This window comes from Trachurus japonicus, chromosome 1 (genome assembly GCF_045865225.1).
Source record: "Trachurus japonicus isolate A0001 chromosome 1, Traja_1.0".
Taxonomy (NCBI): Eukaryota; Metazoa; Chordata; class Actinopteri; order Carangiformes; family Carangidae; genus Trachurus; species Trachurus japonicus.
In genome coordinates, this window is record NC_140907.1 from 2,370,085 (window position 1) to 2,382,715 (window position 12,631).

At 41.7% G+C, this 12,631-nt stretch overlaps 3 protein-coding genes across 4 annotated transcripts; 1 reads left to right on the forward strand and 2 right to left on the reverse strand.

Moving 5' to 3' along the window:
- Positions 1-185: 185 nt before the first annotated feature.
- On the reverse strand, positions 186-2,815 carry LOC146991117 (aly/REF export factor 2-like). Of its 2 annotated transcripts, none has more exons than XM_085777229.1 (6): positions 2,509-2,815; positions 1,469-1,624; positions 1,237-1,384; positions 1,049-1,115; positions 736-934; positions 186-648 (listed from the first exon to the last, which is right to left on the reverse strand). In XM_085777229.1, the coding sequence occupies exons 1-6, from the start codon at positions 2,707-2,709 to the stop codon at positions 634-636; spliced, it is 786 nt and encodes a 261-aa protein (XP_085633355.1). In that variant the 5' UTR covers positions 2,710-2,815; the 3' UTR covers positions 186-633. The 2 variants fall into 2 exon arrangements, with proteins under 2 accessions (XP_085633355.1, XP_085633264.1); XM_085777138.1 differs by having other exon boundaries at positions 491-654.
- A 2,315-nt stretch (positions 2,816-5,130) lies between these two features.
- Positions 5,131-7,436, forward strand: anapc11 (APC11 anaphase promoting complex subunit 11 homolog (yeast)). The gene is made up of 3 exons (XM_085789823.1): positions 5,131-5,291; positions 5,476-5,587; positions 7,131-7,436. Exons 2-3 carry the CDS (start codon positions 5,479-5,481, stop codon positions 7,274-7,276), a joined length of 255 nt encoding a protein of 84 aa, XP_085645949.1. The 5' UTR covers positions 5,131-5,291; positions 5,476-5,478; the 3' UTR covers positions 7,277-7,436.
- A 1,966-nt stretch (positions 7,437-9,402) lies between these two features.
- ppp1r27b (protein phosphatase 1, regulatory subunit 27b) lies at positions 9,403-11,854 on the reverse strand. Its single transcript, XM_085777624.1, has 3 exons — positions 11,413-11,854; positions 11,165-11,315; positions 9,403-10,102 (listed from the first exon to the last, which is right to left on the reverse strand). Exons 1-3 carry the CDS (start codon positions 11,639-11,641, stop codon positions 9,979-9,981), a joined length of 504 nt encoding a protein of 167 aa, XP_085633750.1. The 5' UTR covers positions 11,642-11,854; the 3' UTR covers positions 9,403-9,978.
- Positions 11,855-12,631: the final 777 nt, after the last annotated feature.

Genomic DNA, 12,631 nt, shown 5'->3' on the forward strand with positions numbered 1-12,631 from the left:
AATCTGAAGACATGTATTTTGTCACTGCTTATCATCATATAAGAACAGCTTAAGTGGACCTGAGCAAAAGGCAATATGCTTAAGAATGAGTAAATAAGAAAAGTATAAAGAGTTGCAAGTGAGTGAACTGTATGTCCATTTTTAACTGTGAGAAATGTATGAATACACAAAGCACTGCAAGGTGATTCAATATAATGCATTTATGTACAAAACTCTTTGAAATACGTTCATGTAAAGTATACAGTACCAAGTGAGTGACCTGAACATCCACTTTTAACAGCACACGAGACAGTCTGTCAAACCGGTGAATTAACGTCACATGATTCGGGGGGCAATAAACAATGTTGCAGGTTTATGGTAATTATCAATACATTTAGAAAAGAGCACAGTAGGTGGTAACCAAACAGGAAAGTCCTCAAAACACAACTTTGTCCAAAAAAAAAAAAAAAAAAAAGTCTACAAAATTTAGATAAAATAAAAATCCATAAAATACAATGGTCCATACAATAAAATGGCTTCAGAACACAACTGTAATAAAGTTTGATCCACCATATCGGATTAACCTGATAATTTTTTAATCAATGTCCAAAATAAGAATAAAGGTGATGGAAGTAGCGTCCTCTCCAACTGCTTTTAACTGGTGTCCATCTGAAACCGACAAGAGAAACTTCATTAAAAACACAAATAGAGTGGGCACAGGATGAAATAATAATTTCACTCAAATAAAGAACACACCTTGGCATTGTAAGCATCCAACTGAGCATCCAGCTCTTCTGCAGAGAGTTGGGGTCTGTTGTTTCCACCTCCTCTTCCACCTCCTCTTCCACGACCCCTGAAACCTCCACTTCTGCCGCCATCTTGCCCCCTCTCTCCACGTTCCCTTCTTTCGAACTTAGGCTGACCAAGCCTGCTCCGGTCGAACCCTCCGTTTGAACTGCAAACAAAAAAGAAAAAGAGATGAGACATTTCAAGACAAGGTAATACACTTGCATTGACAAATTGGAGGGAAAAACAAAGCCCTCCTCATCCAGAGCACATGAGCACTTACCCCTGTGTGAATTGTCTACTCGGTCCATCGACCTCTGAGGACACTTGCTGGATCTTCATGGGACGTCCTAAAATATGAAATAAAAATATAACATTAAAATAATAATAATAAAAATATAAATGTTCCTACATGTGCATGTGAAGTTGTCCTTAAGTAATAAGGAAAGCAGAGAAAATAATTCTTCTTACCATCAAGTGGGACACCATTATAGTGCTTTAATGCTTTTAGTGCATCTGCCTTATTTTCAAAGTGAACATCAGCTGTTCCTTTGCTGCGACCAGACCGGTCATAGTGGACGGACGCTTTCTTTAATTCCCCAAACTCTGCAAACAGCTCCTGGACAGAGAGGCAGAAACATAAGTCACGTTCACAACCTGTGTACTCCAACAAAATGTTATTAAAACCCAGTTAGTGAGTTACCTTGATATCTGAATCAGAGACGCCAAAGTCCAGATTGGAAACCAGAAGCTTGCCGTTAGACTCAACACTTCTTTCAGGTGCTGCGCTTTGTGTTCTGCGCCCACCGACGTGCTCCTCAAACATATCATGCTGCCATTTGTCTGGTAACTCTCTGGGCTGTGGAGAGCAACAAAAGAAAAAGGGCCGTTGTCAGATACCATAAAGTTAAACAAAAGAAAGGACTGATATGCAGAAATGTTATTTGACCACAACAACATAGCACTTCTTAGAAAAGCCTCCAGTACATCACCTCTGGATGCTATACAAAAGGCTGATTTAGACCACTACTCAAAGAGATAAATGAGCAGATAGGGGCCTGTTAGCTCAGTTATACCCAGCATGGTGGTTACTCCCTACAAACAGCATGGGGGGTCAGGTCAGTGGCATCATCCGGGGTCTCCACGAGAAGAATCCGTTTAATAATGGGATGTTCGCCCCTTTTTTCGCACGAAAATCAGAAATCTGTCCCATTGGAGTGGTGATGAAGTCTATGTGGACGGTTCGAGTCCTTATATATCAGAATTGAGGAACTGGCATCTTCTTGTCTGTAGCCATTTTGAAATTCAAGATCCTCTCCACAGCAGTCTCCGCTACATGTCGACGAGGACTCTGACTTCACTTTATCATGACCGGCTCGGTGCTTCTCACAGTTGGCATCCCGCTGCTTCTCCTCACCTGACCACCTCTGATGAGCAAGGTACCATGCACGGCGGCCATCTTGAAACCGGGGAACCGTCAAGTCTGGCATACGGACTTCAATTTAAAAACTGGTAAGTGCTGCTCAAACAGCTGCTGTAACACGGTGAGAATGGTGCTGAACTGAAGCCCACCGCCGAAGAACACCCAGGGGAGAAATGTGAGGAAATTCGGGAAGAAGAACAAATATTTCTCATTTAACTATGTCGTTTATGGAAGTCCGTTTACCATGTAACCCTCGACTGATAAAAACGCATCACAACACTTCGCTCTTTAGCGCCATTTCAACTGCTTCTCTTTCATACCCTGGTGTACGGAGTGGATCTGTTGTTTCTATCACGACTGAAGTTATTCTGTCGACCACGCATTGGCCTCGACGATCCGCCGGCCCGACCTGAACTTCCACCCGACCCAGACGATCTTCCTCCGCCGCCGCCGCCGCCGCTGCCTCCTTTCTTGTTCAGCTTGATAATGTCGTCCAGGGACATGCTCATCTTGTCGGCCATCGTGGTGCCCAAGTGTTTAGGTCGAGATTCAGACGAACAAAGAGTTTTCAGCGTCGAGAAGCTCTGCCGCAGTTGTTTACCTCGCGCGACGAAACTGGCGGAAATGGCCTAAATATAATGCGGAAGTGACGATGTCAGTCGTAGCCCTGCCCCTTTGAAACTTTGTAAAAGCAGAGAACAGAGAAGACAATGCAGAATAGTTGTAAACTCTCTGTTAAACTTCGACAATAACGCAGGGTGAAGTTCTAAAAAGTCAAAAGCCATGTTTTCTAAAAAACAAAAACAAAAAACAAAACAAGCGGTTTAAAATATCCCAAACTACCCAGAACTACCAGATTTAATTTGCCTTGGGGATAACTCTTCACTAATAAAATGTATTATTATTATTAGTAGTAGTAGTAGTAGTAATAGTAGCAGTGTTACAACAGTTAATTTGACTTTTTCCAAAAATAAAAATGAATCAAAAATAACAATGTTGTTCAATGAAGTGATAAATTGATCAGTGAGCTACTGTGACTAGTCTTATTGAAATTTTGATCTTCCCCTTGAGTTTTCAGACTGAGAACATACAACAAAACACTCCAAAATAAAAGACAAAAACATATACCTGAAGGCACTATAGCCTCTTTATCACTACTACAGCCTTCCACTAACCACATCACCACAGCTGTTTTCAATCATAGCCTGATTAGATCTTGCATTTCAAACCAAGTAGTTGAATGGGAATACAGAGTGCAGAGTGGCAAAACTTACAACATTACACACAATTGTTAATCAAGCAGAAAGAGCCTCTGAGGATGTAGTCGGACCGCATTGTCACCATCATATCTTTTGGATTGGTGAGTCAAAAGCCTCAAACAACAACAACAAAAGGAAAACAAGAGTTTTAAAAAGCTTTGCAGTAAAATGACAGTAGTAATTCAGACCCTGTCCTTTTGAAATTTAGTTCAAGCACCTCCATCTCTGATATGTTTGCAGACTTTGAGCTGCAGCTGTGGTAAATTCAGCTGGCTGGATATGATTTGGTACACACCATAAATTATAAGCTCAGATAGTAGCAGATTGCTGTGTCTTGTCTAACATGATGCAAAGGTAGGATATTATATGTGAAGGATTTGCAAGCATTTCTTTGGTGCCATCCAGTGGTAGTGTCCATGTCCATAAGAACACTATGGCTGTTCCACTGGCAGGAGAACCAGAGCCACATCAACTGTTTTGTATTTTTCATCAGAAATGTATCAATCTCTAACTGATACACGTTATAGGAAGGACTGAAATAAGTGTATTTTTGATTTGAGAATAAACTTAGAATAGATATCATCAATCTAGTTAACTGAATTTAACTTAGCTTAGCACAGCTGTTAGTAATGCAACATATGTATTTTTGTCATTGATGATCATGTTGAATTTAACTGAACTGCACTGATGGAACAGATGTACCTAATTAAAGAACTGAATGTAGTGGAACTTATGAGTTAATTTTAATATTTATTTGTAAATAAAGATCAAGTAAACTGCAGTCATGTTATATAACTTGTGGAAAAAAGCATCATTTCAACTGAAATAAAGATGCATTTCCATTCAATTCACTACTAGAAATATTGTTTTTAAATCATTCTCGTTTAATGAGTAAATAAATCAGACCCAATACAACTGGTTAACAGTCTCCTACAAAGGAAACTGGCCTACTGACTGAAGGATGCCATTGGGAAAACCATTGCTATAACATGTTTTAATATTGTTATGAAAATGAATAATGCAGTGATACATTCTCTTCTGTAGGCTCATTTAAAATAGCCTAGGCCTTTTTCATGTCGGGACTTGGCTATTGTAAATAAAATAAAATAAAATAATTAAAACGGTTGTCAGATAAACGGGCACTCCACCGGCTTCTGTCTGAGGGTTGAACAATAAACTTTATATAATCTTGAACCTTTTTTCGCCAAAAATAAAAAGGTGATAGGCGTGCATAAGTGCATGACATGATGGAACTTGTAATACATTCTTCTAATCATCCATGGTTTACATGTTTCATAATGAATTTCTTTATTTCATAAAAGCCCCCAGTCTTTATGCCATTAAACTGTTTAGTATTATTGATAAATATGATTTACAAAATGAGCCTTTGTTTATTTAGGATATTTTATACGTGTGTATAAAATATAGGCTACTACATGTAGTCTATGTGTGTGGTGTTTTATATACAGTCTATGGTATTTTTGTTTATGTTTTTTTGGATTCTCATATGCACCTGTTCCTTTATTGAGTTGTTAAAGAAACGTACGCCATGTTTGTACATAACTATTTGTGCAAAATAAATAAATAAAACATCCATGTGGTCACAGTATGCGCGTGCCGGCGCGTGCCCACCACCTCTCAGTTCCCACTTCCCAGCATGCAGCTTGTCCGACCGGAAGATGATTTTCCCCGGGTTGCAGAAGAACTAGCTCATGAACTAGCTACATAACACATCCATGGCTGCTGCACGTCATTGCTAACAACGGGGTTTACGATGATTTGTAGTTTACAAAGACACAACACAAGTGAACTCGTGTTTTGAAGGAGAACTCGGACACCGCCTGGTGAGTCAGCTCGTATGTGTGAAAAGCTAGAACTGAGTTATCTGTCAGTTTTAGCCTGCGTGCTAACGCTAGCTGCTGTGCTGCGTATGGGGGAGTGTTTCTAACTGTCCTCTGCTCCTGTCTCTGTCTCTGTCTCTGCTCCTGTCTGTGTCTCTGCTCCTGTCTCTGTCTCTGTCTCTGTCAGAGGATGAAGGTGAAGATCCGCCAGTGGAGCGGCGTGGCCTCCTGGCTGTGGGTGGCCAACGACGAGAACTGTGGCATCTGCAGGATGCCCTTCAACGGCTGCTGTCCGGACTGTGAGTGACCACGGCAGGGGCTGGTTTCATACGTTCAACACTGTGGTGGACCCTGTCATGCATTTAGTTTAGTGGCTACTTAAAAATAATGTATATTATTCTCCTAAAAACGTAGTTATTCATGTCCCGGCGACTGCAGTGAGTGATTAATGTATTTCAATGTACAACATCATATTGACAGTATCAAACAGAAAACAGTGAAATAACAGGGAACATTAGTCCTCCTCTGTTGCTCACTCTGATGTTTCTCCCATTTTCCCCTGTTAAAAGGGCTTTCCTGGAGTTTTTCCTCAGTCGATGCGAGGGTCTAAGGGCAGAGGATGATGTTATTATGCCATGTAAAGCCCTTTGAGACAAACTGTTTGTAAAAACGGGCTATACAAATAAAATTGCCTTGCTTTGCCTTAGTCGTGAGATGTGGACATATACTTTAGTATTTTGCATAGGCTAACATGTATGGAGTTTGTTTTGCTATGTGTAAGAGTTTAGCACTTTGACTCTTATCAAAAGTTTTCATTAAAGTTATTGTGAGATCTTGGCCAATTACTCCAGCACTCAGTTGTTCAGTGAGGAGTGAACTTGACTGAGTTTTCGGTTATCTGCTTACAGAAGCAATGCATAAGATGCATTTTCATGGTTTCACATGTTTTTATCAAAGTAAATCCTTGTATCCTTGTTGTGATATACTGTACGGTGCATGCAGCCTCATCCACTCTAAGGAGCCTAGACTCAGTGTATCATGCTTCTCTACGTTTCATATTCCAACACTAAATCTCTCAGTCATCACTGCATTCTCTATGATTTAGTTGGCTGAACATCACTGACTATTCGTAGACAACAGCACTGTTACATATTCATATACAAAGCTCTGTTGGGTAAACTCCCATCAGTACCCTTCTCTCTGTCACTTGTAGTAGCTACCATTTGCCTGCATCCAAGTGGTTGCTTTTTTTAAATATATATATATATATACTTTATTGCAGGATTCAAGTTCATATTCCAGCACATATCTTATCAGTCACTGGAGTATTCCTGCAACATTAATGACATTTTTTAGTGAAAAACATCAAAGGAAAAAGGAAAAAGGAGTGGTCTTGGAATAATTTACAAAACACACACACACACACACACACACACGGACATGCTTTTATTGCACTACATATAACAAGCTGTCTGTGCTCTGCTCTGTCCCATTCTGTGTGTGAAAGGGGATAGGAGACAAACGCACACGCTGTGAAACAGAAAGTAGAAGACAGAGCAGAGAACTTCCAACATAAATAACAGGAAAACACAGTAACCAGCATTTACTGCTGAGCATGTGATTGTGATTTATAAACAGGCAATTCATTCATGATAAATACAATTTTTTGCTTCCAGAAAATACACTGAACATTAATATTTACTTTACGATGCAGTGTTGAATGCCTATTGTGTGTGCTCTACATAGACATTTGCATTTCAGTTGTGAGAATTTTTTTTTTCTATCTTATAAAAAACCCACCCACTCTTATGAATGAATAGTAATATCAAACTTGTTTTGCAGGCAAAGTGCCTGGAGATGACTGCCCACTGGTCTGGGGTCAGTGCTCCCATTGTTTCCACATGCATTGCATCTTGAAATGGCTGAACTCGCAGCAGGTCCAGCAGCAGTGCCCCATGTGCCGACAGGAGTGGAAATTCAAAGAATGACCTGGAGGTGGAGCTGCTGCGTGCTGCAGAGACTCTGACCGGCTCTCGGTTTTTCTTATCAGCTGTAAATAATGTTTTTGTACTTCTCTGTCTGAAAAAATGCAAACAACATTTTGAATACATTGTATTGTGTTGATATATTTAGTATATAATAAATTAATAAAAACCTATGTAACATGCACTATATTTCTCCTGCTTTGTATGGTGTCGGTGTATGTGAATGTTTCTTCTGTTGACTGCCTGATTACCCAGAAGCCTCTGTAGCAGATTGAAGCATATGATTTGAATTTCTGCCGCCCTGCTGGCTGTTTCTGACTTTAATCCCTCCTGATGAGATTAACCAGTATTGGTTTTGAGTTCCCAGGAAGGATGCCGAAGAGGCTCTTAAGGTTCATGTTTTTCCATTTGTGATGATAACACAGTTTGGACACAAATCCATTCAGACTGTCTCATCTCAAAAGCCTCTTGGGGAAAAGGGAAATATCTTCACCTTAGAAAGTGACTGTGAGGAAACAGTTGTCTGTTCCATCCGGCTTCTGTTCCATGTTGGAGGTCCAACATTCTCTCCTCTTGGCTCTGTTATAATCTCCAACTGAGAACTAGACTGAAGCTGCTGATGTTAGATCCTTTGTCTTTTGATGCATGGAAGTAGTTTTTATTTTGAACCACTGCCAACTGGAACTGGCATAGAAATGAGACTGATGAGGGTGGTGGTTGTGAGCAGGAAAAAGTCTCTTAATTTGTTCCAGTACAGGGTTTCCTTTCTAATGTTTTTAAAACAAGAAGCCCTAATGCCAATAAAACAACACTTCCAGTGCATTTTGTCAAAACAGTATTTGTTCCAAGTGGCCAAATGGAGAGTCGGTCTGGTATTGTCCTCACTGAAACCTTTATAAAATCTATATGCTCTGTGATATTCTCATCTACTTAGTACAGTTGTAGTCAAGGAGTTGCTGAATGCATTCAGTAGCATCTAGAGTCATTGCTATCATGGTGTTTTCCATTGAAATGGGAGGATAGTAATGTATATTTTCCTTTGGTTCATCACAATTTGCTCAGGCAGAGAAACGGTCTCAATGTGTCTTACACTGGAATTATATTCTCTGAGGTCCTGACTATCCACTGAGAGCAAGATTATGCATATTGACCTGATAATTGTGGAGCTGTTCTCCATTTATTTTAGGTAGGTCTGTTTAGGAGCCTCACCTCCAAAAGACGGCCATGGTGGTCCTGTGTTTATCACCATTGCATCACTGCAAGAAGGTTTAATGCTTTCTTTGCCTTTCCTACAGTTCAACCTAATGTAAGACTGTTCGAATCCTGCATCGGGCAGCCCTTTACTGCATGTCATTCCCCCTCTCTCTGCCTAGCCATTTCCTGTCTCTCTCAACTGTTCTATCCATTAAAGGCATAAAAAGCCCCAAAAAATACTTAGAAAAAAGAACTCTATATGTTTGCTCTGTAACAGAGCTGTAAAGGATGTAGCCTACCTCATCCTATGTCAGTTGGGATTGGCTTTGGTGACCCTGCATGGATAAACAGTCAGTTTGACATCAAGTGTCCCCAGTTAGACATATTTATTTATGTATTATTAAAATAAGATGTGTTGGTTTTGCAGTTTTAATTTCTTTTTCTTTTTTTCCACACACCTAGGTCAGTCAAACGGCATGAACCTGCAGGAGGTTTGTAGCCCAGATATAGGCTACTTTATAGAGCTGTATGACAACTGTGAGTGTCCGAGACTGGAAACCTATCACTTGTAGGTGTCAGTGGTTGAAATAGCTGCTGAGTATTATATACTATACTATAATATGATATATTTATTTATTTTCTCTTGTTTTGTTCTTGTCTCCTCTGTTTGCCTATTTGAAGTCTTGTTTGTATGATAGTGTTATTTCTTAGTCACCCACTTTGCACCCCTGTAGTATTTGTTTGTATGTCTTGGCACTATTTAAAAAGAAAATAAAAGAAATAGCTGCTGAGTAATGTTGTAACTGAACATGTTGGTGAAACAAAGTAATTCCTGGAGACTTCATCTTTTAAGTACTCTTCTCCTGCACCCAGCTAATGCCAGGTCGTTCTCTGAGATATGAGACGTTGAGCACAACTCAAATTACAACACTACATTCAAAGTGTGAGAATAAGTCTGATAAACTTTATTTAGAAAAGTATAAAAAAAGAGTAATTAACAGACAACTACAAGATAATAAAAAAAACACCAAGAATAGAAAGAAAAAACTCCTTTGATCAGCTGTAAACAAAGAGCAGACAACACAAGCCAGTGTGGTGGTTCTAATCTTAGCCTACGGGGGGAAGGCCTGCTGTCAGAGGGCTGCTAATCAGCTGAGCACAAACAACAGCCTCAGGTTTCACAACATACAGCATCCACAACATCCAGCCACATGCCAAATGCAATCAGCAACTTCAAACCAAGTCACTCATTCATTTCACTGCAGTATAAAAAGACGAGAGATCGTTCAGGATCGTCCATCATCAGAGAGAATTCAGTCTGGAGGCAGCCAACCGGCTCTGTCCGCCTCCACCCAGCAGCAGTCGTCCACAGTCACTGAGCTCCTGAGCTGAGGCAGCTCACAAAAATCAGGGCACTGCACTGACACAGCCTTTTTTTTTTTTAATGTCCATTACTGCTGAGCAGGTTGGACGAGCGGGCGTGAGTTTGTGACTTGAGGAGCCAGGTGTTTTCAGTCATTGACGGCCAGGCCGAACAGCTCCAGCAGCTCCTTGTTGTCCGGGTCGATGAGGTCAGCCGGCTTCTCCCCGCAGTCGTTCTCCAGCTCCGGGTCGGCGCCGAGCGAGAGCAGGTAGCTGGAAGGAAACAATATAACCCGGCTCAGTGAAAGGTATCGGATGCTGCCGGTTTGCGACATTGGCGAGTGTCAATGTCAGTAAAGGTCAGTGAGGTGCAAGAATGCTGCAGATCCTCCAGCTTCTCCTGTCTCAGTGACGTGTGAGAGCTGTGGAGCCAATGACTGTGTGTGTGACCGTATATGTGAGTTGGTATGTATGTGCTTCTCTAATTGTAAACGTGCAGGTTTGGCTGCTTCCAAATGACCACATTATGAGAGAAACTAGATTGAGAATCATTCATTTGTTCTCAGTTTAAAGGGATATTTCAACATTTTGGCAAATTCACCCATTGCCATAATCCCTATAGTCATAGCAGGAGGTTTGTTACCTTTAATTGTCAGTGCAAGATGTTTTTTGATAGGTGGAGCAGAGATATGAGCTGCTCCTCAGCTAACGCTATGGAGGCATATGGTATTTCCGGCTTTCCCTCATCAAACTCATCAAATACACAATCCAACAAATTCAAAACGCTCTGGTGGACAAATTCTGACCTGCACATTCACCACGCTATGAAATAATAATGGAACATTATGAGACGAGACGTTTTCGAGGCAAATGCGTAAACAAAACTACATTTCAGACACGGCTGCTGGGTGGAGTGATTTCAAAAGCAAGTAGTTCTGAATATTTGCTTCATGTGTCGTAATGTTTCAAAATTATACATTATTATTTCATAATGTGGTGAATTTGCATGTCCACCAGAGTGTTTTGGAGTTGTTGGATTGTGTATTTAGTTTGATGAGGGAAACATGGAAATACCATGCAGCTCGCATCTCTGCCCTGCCGATCTAAAAACAGCTTGCACCGACAATTAAAGGTAACCTACTCCTACTCCTACTATAGGGATTATGGCAATAGGCAAATTTGCTAAAATCTTAAAATATCCCTTTTGCTCAAGCTGTATCTGGATCTTATCACTCAACAACCCAACAATAACCTTATACTGTAATTCAGATTTGTGACAAAAACTGTTCAACAACCGTTTAGCTCTGTTAAATATAATAAATTCCAGGTGCTCACTCTGCAATGTGTGGGAAGCCGTCGCTGCAGGCCATGTGCAGTGGGGTCCACCCCTCCTCATCTCTCTGGTGGATGTCTGCTCCGTACTCCACCAGCAGCTTCACACACTCCAGGTTCCCAGATAGGACAGCCTCATGAATGGCGGCCATGCCTGCGTATAGAGGTTTGTGACTTAATAAAGCAAGGTCTCCAACTACAGGGGGTGTGTGGTGGATCGGGGTTATTATGTGATTGCTTCAGATGCTCACCAGAGTGGTAGATGGTGTCCAGGCTGACTCTCCTGGCTCGGATGAAACGTCCAATCCTCTCCAGCTCGCCTTGTCGAACATAGTCCTGGAAGACGATGTCGTTGGGGAAGTGGACGCTGCGGATTGGCTTCAGAGCGGCAGAGCTCTTGCAGCTGACTGGATCACTGCAGCCCTTGGTGTAATCCTTGATTCCCATGGTCTGAGACATGGGGCACTGATAGTACTTCATCTTAGACGGTCCGACTTGCTCTTTGCAGAAATAAAAAAACAGGTGAATCCCAGGAATTATCTTGCAAACAACTCAATTCGACTGTCTTCAAGTCTTAAAAACAGGAGGAGATTCTTCAGAGCAGTCAGTCCTGCAGCAAGGTCAGGTCTTCCCAGTGTGGCTTTCTCTCTTTGTCCAATGTCCCCTGTGCATCAACAGCGGAGCCGTCCTTCTGAGGGCCCAGCCTCCCCGCGGGTCTCTTTATACTCTCTGCCGGGCTATTCTAAGACACGACACCTCATAGATCCAGTGACAAAATTTGGAAGATGAGCAGCCATCTGTTTGGGGCCCTCCCACTAACCTGTCACGAGCCTGTGATATAGCTCCCGTCTCAAGAAATGACAGCCAGTAACCTCTGCCTCTGTTGTCACTCCCTCAAATACACAGATGCTGCCCACTTAAAGTTAGTGGTGACATCCCAGCCACTCAGAAGCAGGGGAGGGGGGGGGCTGGAGGCTTCTAGTAAACACCCGGCAGGATAAATGTGGTTTTATGCTGGAGTGTGTTGGTGCCAAGGGGAAGGGCACGCAGGGGTGAAGAGTCATGTGTAGAATGTTGACCGTCAACCACGCTGACATGAAGTGTGTGGAAGGGCTGCTGGCTTCATAGTCTTGTACTATCTTTAACGGCTGATGTCTAACTCAGGAGTCATTATGACCATTTCCATGGTTTGCATCATCGTCTATATGACTACTGGGAAACAACAAATAAAAAAAATGGTGATGCAACATTTAAAAAATAGATTTCTACAAGTGCCCAGCGTGGTCTGGTTCAGGCTTTTCATTTGTGAGGATCTGAATCTTGGTTTGGATCAAAGAAATTTGAAGACAGGAATTGGAAGGTGTCCCCCCTCCCCCACCAGCCCTCGGGGCTTTTGGGGAAATTTTGATGGTCATTTCTTCTGGCAGTGTGGATTGGTCTGCCAGTTGGTTGTTGGCCCACCAACTGGGT